The following is a 17,495-nucleotide window of genomic DNA, read 5'->3' as shown; positions in this document are numbered from 1 at the left end:
CGGCAGTGGCGCCGGGAAAGTGGGGAACAGCCTCCTGCTTGAGTGGCGGAGCTCGTAATAAAGAAGCGCGTCCAGTAGCGTCGGTGCCTCCGATCCACACATCTGCTCCGGCGTGAGGAAGGTGTCATCCGGAAACAGATCGCCCCCAGTGTGGAGGCCTAGCTCCGCGGCCCGCTCCGCATAGTCCGCAGCGGCGGCCACATCGGGTTCCCGCGCAGGGGCACAGAGCGGGTATAAAGCATATCTAAGCCAGCCCTACTTCTCAAACCATTCCAGGCCCACCTGAGTGCGTGCACCGGGTCGATTTCCGTGCACCTCCGGACGTGTGGCGCATAGAGTGCAACAGTCAGCGGCAGTGGAGCCGCCCTGTCGGTCTCGATCGCCACGTGCGGTTGAAATGGTGTGGGGTGCGCCCAGTAGTGCAGGAACTGTGCCTGTGCACAGTAGGCATATAATGAGAAGTCTGGCGCAGCCAGGCCGCCCTCTCTCTGTGGGAGAGTGAGGGTCTCCCAGGACACCCTCGGCTGTTTACCCCCCCCAGGCCAGCTCCACCATCAAGGAGCGCAGCCGTCGCAGAAAATGTGCGGTCAGGGGCAGCGGGATATTCACGAATAAGTAGAGGAGTTGGGACAGGATCACCATTTTAGCCACAGCAATCCTGCCAGCCAGCGAAAGGGGCAAATGCTTCCAGAGACCAACCCTCTCCTCTACCCAACCCGTCACACGCCCATAATTTTCAGTCCATATCTGCTGCATATCTGTGCTCACCCAAATCCCCAGGTATCGCACCGGCCCATTCGCCCATTTCAGTGGGCAGTCCGGGGTAAAGCGGGGAGTCCGGTAGTCAGGGGTAGAATGACTGACTTCTCCCAATTTATATTGACACCCGACAACTGTCCGTATTCCAGTAGTTCTCGTGTCAGAGGGGAGAGGTTAACCTGAGGATCAGAGACATATAGCGTAACATCATCTGCATATAGCGATATGGTCAGCGCCCTTGACGAGAAGCCAATGCCTCTGGCCGCATGATGTTGTCTAATGCGGGCAGCCAAAGGTTCTGTGGCGATGGCAAAAAGCAGAGGCGACAGGGGGCAACCCTGTCTCGTGCCTCTCCGAATGGCAAATGGCTCAGAGATCAACCCGTTGACCCTTATCCTAGCAGTAATGCCGGTATAAAGCAGTCTAATGTATCTCATAAAGGCCTCACTCACCCCCATGCGCTGCAGCAGAGGAAACAGGAACCCCCATTCCAGGGAGTCGAACGCTTTGGTGGCGTCAAACAGCACTGCCGCAGCCTTAACATGTGGGGCCAAATAGTGCAGTACACCGAAGAGGGTGCGGAGGTTATGGGACGTCGATCGGCCCGGTATAAAGCCCGACTGATCCGGGCGGATCATCAGGGGTAACACCAGCTGTAGACGAGTTGCAAGCATTTTCGCAAAGATCTTAGCGTCAGTGTTGATTAATGATAATGGCCTGTAGGAGTCGCATTGCTGGACATCCTTATCTGGTTTCCCCATATCGGCGGGCCACCGCATGTTTAGTCAGGAATTTGAGCTCCCTGTCGGCCTCTGTTTGATATTCAGTGAGCGTGGCGCGAGTGTCCGCCAACGTGGCAGTCGAGGGGTCCGAGCAGTACTGCACCTCCAGTGAGTGCAGGCGATCTAATTTACCGAGCGCACCCCTTATAGTCTTTAGGACTTTGGCCTGTCCCGCAATGCAGTGGCCCCTTATCACCACCTTAAACGCGTCCCACAAGGTGCCCAACGATGTCACGGAACCCTCATTGTGCTCCAAGTAGTCAAGTATGTGTTGATGGATATCCTCCCGAAACACCGGATCTGACAGGGCCTGTGGCGGCAGTCGCCACGTGAAGGGTGTGATGTATGGCTTGGGGACACGCAGAGTTAGCTCAACAGGGGAGTGGTCTGAGAGGGTACGCGCCTTATGAGTGACTGCAGACACCCAAGCATGAACCTGCGGGGTCAAGAGCCAGAAGTCCAAGAGGGACCAGGCTCCTCTGTGCGGGGTGAAGCAGGTGCCTTCCCTAACCGCGGGATGCAATACCCGCCACGAGTCCAGTAGATTATAATCAGCCATTAGGCCGCGTATGAGACTTGCAGCTTGCGGGTGATGTGCGCGAGCAGCCCCCTCCCTATCCAGGTCCAGCGACAGCACGGCATTGCAATCTCCTCCCCACACGCAATCCCCTTCACCCAGTGATTGTGCCAGGTGCCAGACGTGACGGAAAAACCCAGGGTCATCCGAGTTGGGGCCATATGTATTTACTAACGTCAGCGGCATGTGAAATAGTTTCCCGCTCAGTATGATGTAGCGCCCCTCAGTGTCAGCATTTACCTTAAACGTTTGCCAAGGAAGGCCTTTACGGATAAGAATAGCCACTCCCCGGGAATAGCTGGAGCAGCCGGAGGTGTGTATCTCGCCCCATCTAGCACCTCGCAGCTTGTCCCCGGCGTTTCGAGGCAAATGAGTTTCCTGTAGGAAACATGTCAATGTGGTGTCGTGACAAATGTGCATGAGTCAAGCGTATCTTGCGGTGATCGTTAAGACCGCGGATATTCCATGTAAGGCAGCGCAACTCGGTCAGGGAGGCTTATATGTGTGTGTCCCATACAATGGCAAGGATATCAATGTCCCACTTACCAGGGGCCACCGGGGGTCCCCCCCGCTGCCCATTCCCCAGGATCAGCAACCATATACAGTCAGCCTGTGGCAAGGTCACGTCGTCATGTCGTGGTGCATTAAGAAACCGCAGTGAGATAGCAACAACCAAAACCCCCCACCACCCACTCCAACCCCCCAATCAGGTTGAGATACAGTCCCCCCACCCCCTCTTCCCCACCCAACAATAACTGTCACGTAACAATCTCGGGAATCATCCCACAGGGCGTGGGGTCACCGGCTCACACCCCCGTCGAAAAGCGACAGGGTGGCTGAACATTGCTGCCTTTTGTCAACGCAGTACAACAATCCACAGCGAAAGGAGGCCCAACATTCCTCCCCCCGCAACGCTCCGTAAGGTATCAGCGATGTGGGCCGTGGCAAGTCAAACCAGTTCTCACAGGTCCGAGACAGATCCCTCGGCCCCTGCAGGCCCCACGGACCTCCAGCTGCGGCTACAGGCCGCGTACCTGACAGTCGCGGTGTCCAGCGTCTCCGCACATCTCAAAGTGATAGCGCGCTGTGTCGTTCAGTGTCGCTCAACTGGCCCAGCGGAGGAGTGCCTTGCTCATCTCCTCGCTCACGTTGCGAGCGCTCTGCCTGCCCCGCAAATTTGAGCGCATCCGCCGCGGCTGTAAAGATCATTGGCTTCCCTTTGTGGTGTATCCGCAGCTTGGCCGGGTATAACATGGCATATTTAGTCCCCACCTTCTGGAATATTTTTTTTAGCCGGTATAAATTCTCGCCTCGCAGCCTGTACCGCTTGCATAAAATCCGGAAACAAGGAGATGGCCATATTTTGAAATCGGAGCTCACCTTTTTCACGCGCCAACCTCAGGATGGTATCCCTGTCACGGTAGTTCAGAACCCGTGCCAGGATCGGCCGCGGCGGAGCTCCAGGCACGGGTCACGGCCCCAGCGTGCGGTGCGCCCGCTCGACCAGGAACATGGCCGACAGGTCCGCCCCAAACAGTTCGCGGAACATTCCTTCAATAAATTGTTCCATGTTGCCAATGATTGTGGATTCCGCAATGCCAATAATACGCACATTATTTCTTCGGGAACGGGCTTCCAAATCCTCATTGCGCCCTCTGATCACCTCCAGGACCTTGTCCATGCGAAGTAGCCTCTCCTGGGTGTCTCCTTGGCTCTCCTCGCAGTTGGTAATCCGCGCCTCCGCCGCAGCGATCTGCTCCTCGTGCTGGTCTACCTTATGAGATATGCCATCAAGCCGCTGGGCCATGGAGTCGAGCTTGCCATCTATTTCCTTGAGGCAGCCTTTAAGGTCGCGGAACATGCTTCTGACATTGTCCTCCGGTGTTGGGTCTAGCTGCATTTCAGGGACCACATTCGGCGATGGCGGAACCGCCGCGGGAAGCCTGCTTCTCAAAGTGGAGCTTCCGCTGCTTGGTGTCGGATTTTCCCATGTCGCCTACTAGGGGCCTTCACACACCGGCACCAATGAAGAGGGGCAGTTGGCACTCCGCAGGCCACGGGCCCCAACCAGCGCCAGGTCGCAGAGGTCAGGTATTCGTCCCTCCAAGCGGCCCTCACGCACCTCAGGGGACCTCTCCAGGTAGGCCCGGCCCAGCCAGCTCTCGGCCCTCCCGGGCAGCGGGTCGGCAGCAGCCACGCACCAATCGCAGACTCACCGCGGTCAGGCAGCAGCCCGGAAAGTCACCCGGCCTCTCACGCGCTGTTTGCCACCACCTCGTAGTGCCGTAGACATTCAGAGGCCTGGGCACGGATTAACACAGGCCAGACAGCCGGAGTCCCCTCATCGCAGGTACGGAACGGGCCTCGCAGCGTCCTTTTTCCGCCGCCTCACGCCAGCAGGAGTACCGGCCCAGTCAGCAGCGCAGATCGCGGCCACGCCGGCAAGGCCCAGGCAGTCAGTTTATCAGGCCAGCACACAATGCACTCCAGAGCCGCCACGAAGGCCGCACACAGCCCAGCAGGGGCCCGCCGCTTCACCTCGGATTCCAATCGCCAGGCATCCAACGCTCCGCAGGCGTCCACGCCGGTCTCTGCGTCCACGCCGGTCTCTGCGCGCCCACCGGTCAACGGCCCTCGACCAGGGCCTCGCGTTGCAGATGTCGCCGCCCAGCGCGGCGCACCCCAGCCGCCGGAGCCACGAGGGCCTGTATCTCCGCAGCCGATTTCTGCCGCAGGAGCACCGCCGGAATCCTCGGCGTCAGGGCACCTCCCGCCGTAGCTTCCCTGCATGGAAATTTAGGCAGAGGCATCCTCGGCGTCAGGGCACCTCCCGCCGTAGCTTCCCTGCACGGAAATTTAGGCAGAGGCCGGATGGGCTAACGGATTGGTTGTCCGGCCGGCAGAGCCCCGTTACACGGCGGCCATCTTGCAGCTCGGCTCGGCCACGCCCCATGTCCCAGGTTGTTTGAACTGCACTGTTCTTGTACTACTCATGTACCACCTGATGTATAGAATTAGCAGCACTGCTTTGTCTTCGAGAGATTGCCATAAGCTTGGTTGTATCATCACACCCGGAATTTGCATTGTCATTGCTAGCCTAAGTGTACCTTACTGCTGGCAATTAATTCTCTTCCCCCACCCCCCTTTCTTTCCCGCTACTACACAAGTGCTGCTTTGCCTAATGTTTTACTGATTCATGTGCAAAACCACCACCACAAGTTAATGAAAATGATTTAAACAAAAAAAAGTTGCACCTGTGTTTACTGGACTCAGGATTGCTATCAAAGTCAGAATTTTGTACTCTAGTGACACTAGACCCCACCTATGGGGTTTTCCCCCCCCCCCCCCCCCCCCGTAAGGAGACCAGTAGCACAGCATTGGATGTCAGCTTCTGCAACATAGCTTAGCTCAGTCCTATGGCAAAAGTCACCCCTCACCTGTGGACTGAAGGACCACCAGAGACACCCCTGTAGACAGAACATCCTTTGCCTCTTTTCTAAGCATCAGGAATACTTAAATTGAGGCCTATGGCAGTATCCTGTAAAGTTTGTAACTTAATTTAAAATGCTCTAGTGGTCAGATAACTATCCTGGGTATTATCTGGGCCCCCTAGACTTTCTGTACTGGATTTGGTCACCCAAACGTACCTGCATAACTGTCAAACTTGAGAGTTCTGGTGAACAATGCAGGTTTGTGGTTGCATTTAAAAGTGGTAAAACACAAATCTTTAATCCTGCAATTCTCTGGTGGAGGATGATCAAGGTATCTAAAAATTAATAAAAGTAAGCTCCATTTTATAATTTGTAGTGTATCGTTGTGCGACTTCTGGTGTTTGGTGCCATTAAATGTTTTACAAGTTTTGCCAAGCAGTACTGCTTGCAGTCACAGCTACCCAGAGTTTAAGTAAGGTAAAAAAACCAAAAAACATACTGACCCAGGGCAGAATTTGAGTGTGCGCCAAGGCGACAAATCAATTTCATAATACACCCAAGGATCACATATTGCCTCCAGTTTAATCCAGACTGCTCTGTGCCGAGCTACCAGGAGATTGAACACAGGTTAATTTGGGGGTTTGCTGGGGTCTTAACCCTACAAGGGTTGCAATTGATGTTTGACCAGGGATCAGAGTCAGCCAGTGAGAAGGATACACCCTCTATGGAGATGGACCTGCTTTGTACTCATCCAATGGGTGGGTCGTGATGTCTAAATCTCATGAACTCACATTTTTAACACACAAAACTTGCTATAAAAGACTAATCTGCATTGCACCCCAATCGACCTTACCAAGTCAGTGCATCATTTTAAAGGCTAATTTGGAGCCAATTAGTCTCCATGGTACAAATGTCTGGTGCAAAAATTTACCCCTGGCATTGGGAAAGGAGTCTTCCACACCTACAGAGGAAATTTCTTTTTGACAGGAGTTGTAGAATACCACCCCCTTTTTGTAGATCCTCTTAGTAGGTCCATAATTTTCTTTTTTTTTTTTTTAAAAAGGCAAAATCTGCGCTAAGACCCCAACTGCTCTCAATCACTTTGATTTACTTTCAGTAGGCACTGCAGTATTTACCAGTTACCCAGAGACCATAACCCCGCCCAGTCCCAGTGCTGAATTGATAACAGATGCAACACTTGACTAGATAGCAAGGTCCTGCTACAACCAGATGCTGGACCAAAATACCAGTAGCTTTAAAACCCATGCCTACAAGATCACTGAACACCTCATGAACAAAGCTCACCACTAACCACCTTCCTCCACTTCGAAACCAATGCAGTCTCGTCTCCACAGCCAGCCATCCTGGAATTTAGTACAATGCTTCCTTTGGGTAGGTTTTCGCTCTTCAACTCCTAATCAACCCAAGTATTCAGGAATGCAAGTCAAGTGGTTAGAATGGAAACACAGGAGGACGCGAGGTCTTGAACAAAGCGTATGAGAACGTACTAGTGCCAGGGTATTCAATACAATTGCTGTTTGGGGTGGACAGTTGGACACCAGCAATAAAGCAGTCAAACAGCAGGTACAGGTTTACTGTTGAAACTGCTCAGCCACTAGGCAGACAAAATAGACACTGTTAAAGTACCACTCTTAGACACCAGAAAGATAAAATTGTATTTAATTTAAAGCTTTTAAAAAAATGTAACTGTACTAAAAAAAAAAGTGCATTATGCAAGTGGTCAAGACAGAAGGGTACTAAAACTCCTGTGACTGGACATCTTTTGGTTCAGCTGAAGATCCCTTGGCAGTCTTCTTGGGCAGAAGCTGGGCCTGTATGTTGGGTAGCACACCGCCTTCAGCAATGGTCACACCAGAAAACAGTTTGTTCAATTCCTCATCATTCCTGACCGCCAGCTGTAGATGTCGAGGAACAATTCTGGATTTTTTGTTATCCCGGGCAGCATTTCCTGCCAGTTCCAGTACTTCTGCAGTGAGGTATTCCAGAACAGCAGCCATGTACACTGGAGCCCCGGAGCCGATCCGCTCTGCGTAGTTGCCTTTCTTCAGAAACCTGTGGATGCGGCCGACTGGAAACTGCAGACCAGCCCTGGAGGACCTAGTCTTGGGACCAGCCTTCTGCTTCACAATTTTCTTGCTACGTCCAGACATTTGACCTTAAAAAAATAAAAATCAGATTAATTGCAGTTAGAGATAAAGTTAAAGCAAAATAAGCTGCTTGCCTAACAATGCCTAATTGTAGTAGGACCACTGCGCCAAATGCCAGACTATTGCAGCAGAAGCAAAGAAAAAATGGCAAATTAAAGAATTTGAAAAGCAGTCCCAGATTATATTCTGTGTTACAAACTAAGAACTTTAAATGCAATAAGGAGAAAACTACATAAAGGTGCACACACTGCAAAGATCAAGAGTAAGAATACATGCAACCAAAACCTTATCAATATGGTCCATTGAAATTTGATAACTTTATCCTACTATGCAATTTTAATATAAAATGCATGAACAGCTGTGAAACGACTGTTGGTCTGAACTTGGAGCAAATGGCAACATTTCATACACAGGAAAGAGAACACTATTGATCTCATTTTCAGGTGAAGAGGAGGCTTTGATAGCAGGGGGTTGGGAGAACACCAATGAAATCATCAGATCTCTAGGGGGATCCCATTTACCATAAGACTACCTAGGAACACTGTTTTCCAAAGGAATCTTGGAGAACTGGGTAGAGGCGGGTCTAAAATTACTAGATCAGCATTAAATCAATTCGAGAGAGCCCCTCAACACAAACATCCCAATATGGAGGAGATTTCTCAAAAACGCAAATTAATTTAATCTCTGGGTCAATAATGCTTTGGATGCTAGAGAGGTGTACTACAAAGAAATTTAAAGAGATAAAGTCCCTCAAAACTATGGTACTATGGTACTTGAACAATTTGAGCCAGAACAAAGTGCAAAATTTGAAAGGGCTAGTAGGATACGGTAGTGAAGATCTTAGATTATAGGCCCTTTTACCTGAGGAACAGTGAGGCCAACAACTAATTAGGTTGGCTTTAGATCCCTGCATGGTAGAGGGCATTGACAACTGTACTAAATTATGTACACTCTTCTAGAGTAGATCATGTACCACCTTTCCACGTTTGCCCATAAGATTTGGATTCATAGATTGGAAACCTCGATAGTACATTAACATGGCTACACTGCCTACATAATTCTATTCAGTCTGTTATATCTGACCACTCATTGGCTAGAAAGGTTTTGAGTTCCCCAGAATCTTTAATTTGTACCTCTCCCCATTAGTCTCTCAGATACTTAGATTTTAGACAGTCACTGTCGCATGACGACAATTAGTGTTATCCAAGTGGCTGAAGTAGCCATGGTGCCTAGGAACGTCCACAACAGGAAGTTAGATTCAGGTGATGGGCAATAATGCACTTGGATTGAAGTTACAGTAATATTCTCTGACTCCTTATCCTCAAGCCAAGCACCCACTTAGTGGCTCAAAGAGTGAAGATACACCAACCCCAGTGCCGATAGCTAAAGGCCTGGAAGAAATTGACTGAACTACAGCACGTCAGATCTCAGGGTGAATTGATGTAGTCAAGGATGATATACAAGGTGATGTACTTATTACCCAAGCAGGGTCATAACCCAATGATCCATGCACGAAGTTTATTACAATTGGACTGCTCTGCAACTGGGCCTCAAAAGACTTCAGAACTGGGCTGCCCAGCTTATGACAGGGAGGCGAAATTTGGATTCCGCTTCAGGAGCCAGGAAAGTAAAAAAAAAAAAAAAAAAAAAAAAAAAAAAAAGGGCTTAGCTCTTTGTGCCTTCCACAAAACTGGTCCTACGAGTTTTGGATAAGCTAGCACACTACCAACCAAGAAAGGTTCAGGTCAAGAGAACATCAGCTTCTTAATGTTCCTAGATTCAAGCTGGGAGAGGTAGGTCTTTTTCCCCCCATACTGCTGTGCAAAATAGGAAACCACCCACCCCCAATTTTCAGGTTAGAAACTAAACAGGAGATTTTCTAAGAATCTGGAAAATGTGGCCGAGTCACCAGATGTAAATCAAATGTGTGCATTAGTATGGCAGACAACTTACCAGGCGGGTATCCTGGCATTTAAGCAGGAGCTGCTTGTGCCAAGCCAGGGTTGGAGCCAGAAAACAAGGGAGGAGGGAGCTCTGATGTGGAGGGGCATGTCGTTACAGGCTTTAGGAACAGTTGTGTCACTTTATAAGTCAGCATCAACAAGGAGCTTATGCAAACAGTTCACTCAAGGTCCCAGTAACTAGAGTGGTCTCAGGGTACATCAAGTGGTGCTTCCAGCCATGCTAGAGCTGTGGCACCCTTTGTTGGCCTGTATGCCAACACATTGCTGACTCCTAGAGTCACACCTCCGGATTATACCCCTTTTACCTCAGCACCCATTTTAGGGCCCACTCGCTTGCAAAGCCAGCCTATGTCATTAGACCATGCTCCCTTCCATTTTGACTTGAAATATCGAGCCTTAGACCATAAGTTTGCGATAGAACAGTCAGACGTTAGAGGAGAGTGGTTTAAAAAAAATTGGGACGAACTCTGCCAGAACGGTTTCTTAGAACTGCTTGGTGGCATTGACTGTAGTCAGTCTCTGCCCTTCACATGGTTCCAGACAGCTACTGGAATCCAGGCAGATGAGCGAGTGCCAGTCTACACAGTCCCTAATTCTGCCAGCCCAGTCAGGGGTGGGTCTCACTGCCACATCTACTCGAGCTGCTCACAGCAGGCACCTGGAATCCTCGCTTTTCAGCACAGTGACCCAGCAATAGGATCATCATTGTGGCAAGGACTGCACTCATAGGTCAAACAGAGCCTGGGTGCATTTATGTGTCGGCTCACCCCTTACCATTCCACTGGATACAAGAACTGGAAGAGGCAAGTTTGTTTTGAGGAGTTTAGTGGAAAAACCTAAAAAAAAAAAAAAAAACACAAGAATAGCAGGCCCATTAAAGGTTTGGACTTTGTCCTGAATATATAAGGGAACAAACGAATACAAGATCAGAAAGCAAAAAAATAAAATCGGTGAGCCATTCACTCGGACAGAGGAAACTGGAGATCGTATGGGTTGGCAAGGACTGATGTGGCACCTGCAGAAATTAAGGGCTATACACCAGAATTGCCCATTGTCCTAGGTGAGAAACTACAGATAGACGTAAAGAATTATTTAGCATATGCAGCCCGAGGGGGGGGGGCGGCAAATCTAAAATCTTAGAGGTGGTACTAAAATTCGAGACTGCCTGCCCACTCTGCACCAATAATCCCTGCAAGAAGCAAATTTGATTGGCCACTACCAGATCGTAGCTAGCTACAGACAGTTTTGGTAAAGCTAGCCCTGCTTGATGTGTTCTCCCTGTGACAGGTTGCAGCCCGCTAATCAATGTTGAACCCCACTAGGGTGGCAGTGGGGCAACTGTAACGTCTTCAGAACGTACAACTAAGAAGTTAGCTTATAATAGAGTGGCACACCTACAACCACTTTATTCCCATTCTGGAAGACTTAATGAGCTACATTTTATTAGACGCCACCCTATGAAGTTAAAACCGTTTGTCGATTAGCTTAATCTCGATGGCGCTACAATGAGCAATCGTTTCCTTTAGACCTCACTCCACCTTGGCTCAGGGATGTTGATCCCAGTATGAGGAGAACAGCCCCTTGAAGTGCATTTGCCATGTAATATGCTAGGATTAGCTACATGGGTTGGTCGAGCCTGTACAGTTTTGGAGTAATAACCTTTATTAGGAAACTGCCCACAAGAGGCAGTGTCAAACCAGAGCTGCAATACAAATGAGCAGGTGATTGGGCTGCACCACAAGGACCACCACAGCAGTCCGGGGGAGGGGGGGGGGGGGGGTTGCCATATAACCCACTAGAAGTCTATAACTTTGCTAAATCTGCTTCCTTGCTGATATCTGGCCCACATTGTGCAGGTTTCATCTCACTTTACACCAATGGTGGTCATACTGGTCTGTGCCCGGTCCCGTATCCACATTAGAGTGGGCTGTGCTCCAGTTTAGGTGGTCATCTGCTCTTAACTGGGCTAAGAGCAGGAAAGTAAAATATCCACCACTCCTACTCCGCAAGCATTAGCTGCGGCTTCTTCCCTCAATCTCCTCCACTATGGATCCCATTTTAAGTGACCCAAGATTGGACTCACAGTTTTAGTAAGGCATGACAGGGAGCCAGATAGCCCGAAGGTCTTTGAAATACATGAAGCGTGCAACAGCTCTTCCTAAGGGGCAGTCCACATTGAATTAAATTACTTGCTTTGCTGGCCTTACAGCTTACAGGCCAGCGAGTGCAAGCTTCATTCGAAGTGTAAAACTAACCTTCCCTAGTCCAACTATCTAAAACGCCTCAGACTGTAATGCACTCAAAGTTCAGCCTTACATACTTTGACCTGGTAACCTGCCCAACTCCGTTCTCAAACGTTATGGGGTACTAGGAGCCTCCTTACCCCATACCCCCCTTGCAGGCCTACAGAAAGCTACCCAAGACAAATATTTAGCTACAGTCTACACGCCCCATTAAACTACATCTTGGGCCTACGCTTGCAGGAGTTAAGTTTCGAAAGAAATTCATATGTAGTCATAGTATGGTACTTTTTTCGTTAGTCTTATCCCTCCATTTCTACCTAGCAAACAATGTGACAATTAACACAAACACCCATACAAGAGACAGCGGCACCAATCCCCGCCACCCACTGACTAAAAAAGCCCCAGGTAACATTGTAAAAGTCCTTTGTCTTGTTCACACCTTGCTGAACTAAAAAAAAGCGACAGGTACTTTATGGTGGGTCAATTTGAGACTAGCGTTAATAGAATATTCACAGGTAGTGGTCCGTTAGCCTCCATTTTGCTAGAGAAAAAGCAAGTCGGTCTACACCAGTAATACCTTCAATAGCGCTTTGGGAAAAGAAAAACCAAAAATTCAAAGGTAAAATATTTTAGTGATAAGCTGGCTACTAGAATTTCCTTCTCTGAAAAGCCCCTAAATGACCATCTACTAACAACGGAGCAAGTTGGGTGGCAATAAAGAAACACCACACCAAGCTTAGAAAGTCACATCCAGAAAAGTAAATAACCAATCAGAATCAACACGGCGTGCTACATTTTACCTAAGCTTGCATCAAGCACCCTACCCTTTGAAGAAAGAAGGAAAAGATCTTTGCAAAGTTTTCCCAAGTTACCTCCACCTGCCAGGTGCGAGTAGTGCTCCTCATTTGTTTTTTAGTTTTGAGATACTGCAGATTTGCGTCTTAGAATGACGAACTACAATTGCCAGAAAACTAAGGGGCATATCAGCAACACACAGTGATAATTATCACTCAGCGCTCTTAGCGTGAGGATAATTATCGCCGGGTAACGTGGATTTTTATCGCTGAGATCACGTGCTATTAGCAACGCTTATCTCCTCAGCAATAAAAATCCTCACGCTAACTGCCTAACATGAGATTATCGCAGGAAACCCAGCAATAATCTCACGCAATGTGGCATTAGCTTGCTGATAGGGACTCACAAACTTAGCCATCATATCCACCTTCCATAGGATATCATAGCGAAGTCAGTCCTGAAGCAGGCATAAGGAAAGTAGCGATAACAGGGGTTATCGCTACTTTTCGTGATGCTATGCTTCATAGCATGGGGCTTGATAGGAGAAATGTCACCAAACTCCTGTCATGTTAGGTCAGGAACGCCCACTTTGCATCTCATTAGAGATGCAAAGCTGGGCGTTAGTAATCCTGACGCTAAAGCAAGGTTTCACGTGTTGCGTGGCCTTGATAATTAGGCGATAAAATTATCGCCGCTTTTTGGCCAAAAGCAGCCACAAAATCAGCAATAATTTTTATATCGCCTGCTTGTAAATATGCCCCATAGGAAGTTTAGTATGTAAAAAACGCCAATATTCAACAGCTTGATATTTCTCTGAAACAAAATGAGTCACTAGCTGGGGACATTCCCTAGTTAGACCCATAAACGTGCTTTAAAGTCACGTCAGCTACCCACGTATTAAAAAAGTTTAACCTTTATTTCTGTAAACAACAAAAATTATACATCTCACTGGTGTAAGAAAAAATAAATTAATAAAAAAAGTACACACTCTATACAAGTGGGCAAAGCCAGCCCCCACCTGCACCTTATGGCTATGTACTTTACCCGCCTAACCTACTTGCCACTAATCAAATGATAAACGAAATTTTACTCACAGTACAGGCTTTAAATAAATTTACATTTAAAAACGCGTTTAGCAGCTAAAAAACGATGGGATCCAAATCACAAAGCCCAGCCACGTGAAAGGGGCCAGGGACTTACCTTTTACTTGCAGTTACACCAACGATTACAACTTCAAGTGCCTACTGCCTGCGATAACCCGGACACGCTCCTTTTAAACCTTCCCAAGACCGTCTCCCACCTGCTCCAGCGCACATTAATGCTGATTGCTGCCACCTGTGTCTTCCTCGCGCTCCCTCGCCCCTTTTCCTTCTCGCTCGCACACATTCACGTACCAGGAAACGGAACTTGAATCGTGATTGCAAGGGAAGAGAAGCTATGTGCTTGTAATATGTCAATCCTGCGTGTGGCAGTTACGCGCCAACATATTTCTAGGAGAAAACAGAGGCTTCTTGCTTTCAAGGGTTAATAAATAATTCGTCTGAATATAGGAGGTCAGGAGTGGACTGAAGAAAGACAGGGGAAGTGGTGTTTGGAACTTTTTTATTTTGACCTTCCTTAAATCAGCACAATGTCATTTCAATGGAGTTTCTTTCAGAGTTTCTTTCCGATTTGAAATTATTATTTACCTAAAATCTCAACATGCATACTCAGAATATTAATGAATGTGATTTAATGAAATTTGATGAAACGCCCAGTCACTGAAAAGCAGCTCCGTTTCTTGATATTCAATTGTACAACACTATGCATTCTGGCACTTGCATTCTTAATTTTAATTATCTTTTTGAAGCCGAGTTCGCCCCACATTACCCAGTAGGCGTTTGTTCATGTTTCACAACAACCAAGGCAACACCTTTTTGAAATGACCTGATTATGGGTGTGAGCGATTGGGTTCTTGGTTGAGTGGGAAGGGGGCAGTGGTGAGCTTTTCTCACGCAATAGCTACAATCTTTTTTAGGGGGAAACACAAAAAGTTACAAATTTAACCTGGGTTTAACCCTCTGGTAGATTGGCACAAAGCAGTCAGGCTTAACTTAAAGACAATGTGTAAAGTATTTCTGCACTACTTAAACTGTAATAAAGTGAATACACAACACAAGAACGATCCCACACCAATTAAAAAAATAGAGTAACATTTAATACATTTTTTGATACCAAAACAAAAAAAATCCAATTAGTAAAACCGGAGATATGCAATTTTGAATGTCTAGCTGGAAATAGTGCCTAGAAGCACAAATCACCAACTGTCGTTATCTGGTCACGCCGGACCGGAGCAAATGTCACAAGTTCAGGTCGACCGCAATAGAATGGGGCCACTTACAGGGACCATGTTAGGAGGCTGAGAATTGTATCTTATGTCCTGGGTACGGGATGTTGCGGAGGTCCGCGGTGAGATGCGTCACTTGGCGAGATCATGCGTCGAGTTACATCGCTTTGTGTCAGTTCCGATAAGGAGTTGCAATGGCTGCGTTGGGTTGCACTGCGGTTCGTCTGTTCTGATGGGGACCACAGCTGGGCTGGCATAATATCTTTATCCCCACTGGGCAGTATCCAGTTTCCTAATAAAGGTTATTACTCTCCACTTACAAGGGTCCAGGACTGGGGACGCACCAGTTGAGGAGTTAGCACCAGAGTTCAGATGCAGGGTTCAAGGGTGTTGGGGCACTTGGATTCACTCTGGTGGTCCTGGGTTCAAGGTGTAGGTCCAGTCCTTCTTCCCCAGGCAGCAGAGCAGTTCTTCTTGCAGGCAAAGGAGCAGGGCAGCAAAGCAGCTGGCCAGTCCTTCTTGCATCAGGGTAACAGGGAAGCAGAGCAGCCGGGCAGTCGTTCTTACAGCAGGGCAGCAGAGAAGTCCTTCTTGTGAGTCTTCCACAGGTCCAGAAGTGATCTGAAGAGTGGGTCACAGGGTCCAATATTTATACCTGGTGCCCACTTTGAAGTGTAAGAAGCTTCTGGAGTCCCCCTCCCACCCTACAGAGGTGTAATGAATTTCCTGCCTCCCTGCCCTGGTCCCAGTCGGTCTGGAGCCACAATCAGCTAGTGTGAAGTACTCTGTGAGTGTGAAGTGCAAGTGTGGTAGGTGACAGCTCGCCCTCTCATTAAGCCAGGATGACCCATCCTGCCAATGCCCAGACCCTCGATTGTGATACTGTCTGGGAGGAATGCACAAAGGCCAACTGCCAACAACACATAGTCATGTGACCCAGGAAAAGGCTGCAGGCACCACATGGTTAAGACAAGAAAATGCAAATTTTCTAAAAGTATCAAAATTAAAAACTAGGCACCCTGTATTCCAATGGAACCTGGGCAATTAAGGCCATATGTACAAAACAAAGTTCCAGTAGGAATACTTCAAAACACCTCCCCAGGGGCTAACTGACTCAATGGCCCTGCTAACACAATTAATGTACATTACTCTCGTAAAGCTAGTGATTTAATCAATAGGTAATTGATTTATACATGTATAAACAAAAATACATATATACTCCAACACCAAAGTAGGATCATCTGAGGAACAATAGGAGCCCCTTTAGTGGAGCACTTTTCACAACATGGCCATGCTACATAGGACATAACCTGGCAAGTAATGAGGCTCCCAAACGAAATCCATGAGGTAGCAAGCACAGCATCAAACTACTCATACAGAAATACAGATAGATTGAACTTCTGAAATCTATGGACACAGGCCTTAATATGATTGATGAATTGATGAATGGAGTCAACTTTCTATTGCCATCCAAAACTAGATCCAATGTCATGTATTATGTTTTTTGTATGTTTTTGGTTGTCGTTTTGGTCTTGTTTTATTCAGATAAAATGTGATTATTTTTCTAAGCCGGTGTAGTGTTTTCACTGTGTTTCTGTGTATGGATGTACAAATGCTTTACACATTGCCTCTGAGATAAGCCTGACTGCTCATGCCAAGCTACCAAGGAGGTGAGCAGGAGTTATCTTAGCTGTGTGACTCCCTTACCCTGACTAGAGCGAGGGTCCCTACTTGGACAAGGTGCATACTGCTGCCAACTAGAGACCTCCATTTGTAACATTGGTGGTCAGCGGTGAGGATAGGACTTGTGTTTGTACTTTATATACAGTGATAAGTGAACACTACTACCAGATTGCAGACCACTTCGCAACTACATACTGTTTTTGATTTTTCTCTTCTTTTCCAACTCCTGAGTTTTTGGTCTACAAATAATGTCTCAGTCTGGGGAGCTTCAGAGTCAGTGTTTGAGATAGAAAAGTTGGGATCCTACACGGTACCTCAATTAAAAATATTCCGCAAGAAGCCCAAATGTCCTACATGCCTCACTAAGAAGAAGGGGCTCCAAAAGTTGCTGAGGGCCTGGGTGGAGAAGGGGAAGGCTGGTGATCACATAGAGGGGTAGGGGATGAGTCTGTGGATGAGGAGGTGGAGAGCCTGCCATAGGATTTCGTGAACGGGGATCCGCCTGGGAAGAAGGCACAGTCCAGGGCAGCAGCACTGTTTCTTCCAGAAGTCTGTCTCCAGAGGAGATGGAGGACATGCGGAGACCAGGAGGCATCAGTTTGAGCTGGAAAGACTCAAGATGGAGCATGAAAGAGCTCCAAAAGGATGCATTGGCAGTAGAGGAGAGAACAATGATTCTAGCTCAGGAGGTGACCTTAAAGGAGTTCGACTTGAAGGCCAAGTCCAGCACAGATGGTGGCAGTGTTTCATACAGACAATCTGGGAAA

At 48.1% G+C, this 17,495-nt stretch overlaps 1 protein-coding gene across 1 annotated transcript; it reads right to left on the bottom strand.

The window, feature by feature from the left end:
• Positions 1–7,212: 7,212 nt before the first annotated feature.
• LOC146805077 (histone H2A, embryonic-like) lies at positions 7,213–14,050 on the bottom strand. Its single transcript, XM_085620464.1, has 2 exons — positions 13,920–14,050; positions 7,213–7,725 (listed from the first exon to the last, which is right to left on the bottom strand). Exon 2 carries the CDS (start codon positions 7,718–7,720, stop codon positions 7,307–7,309), a length of 414 nt encoding a protein of 137 aa, XP_085476590.1. The 5' UTR covers positions 7,721–7,725; positions 13,920–14,050; the 3' UTR covers positions 7,213–7,306.
• Between the last annotated feature and the right edge of the window lie 3,445 nt (positions 14,051–17,495).

This window comes from Triturus cristatus, chromosome 8 (genome assembly GCF_964204655.1).
Source record: "Triturus cristatus chromosome 8, aTriCri1.1, whole genome shotgun sequence".
NCBI lineage: Eukaryota > Metazoa > Chordata > Amphibia > Caudata > Salamandridae > Triturus > Triturus cristatus.
The sequence above is the reverse complement of the archived record's forward strand: the minus strand, read 5'-3'. Positions and strand labels throughout refer to the sequence as shown.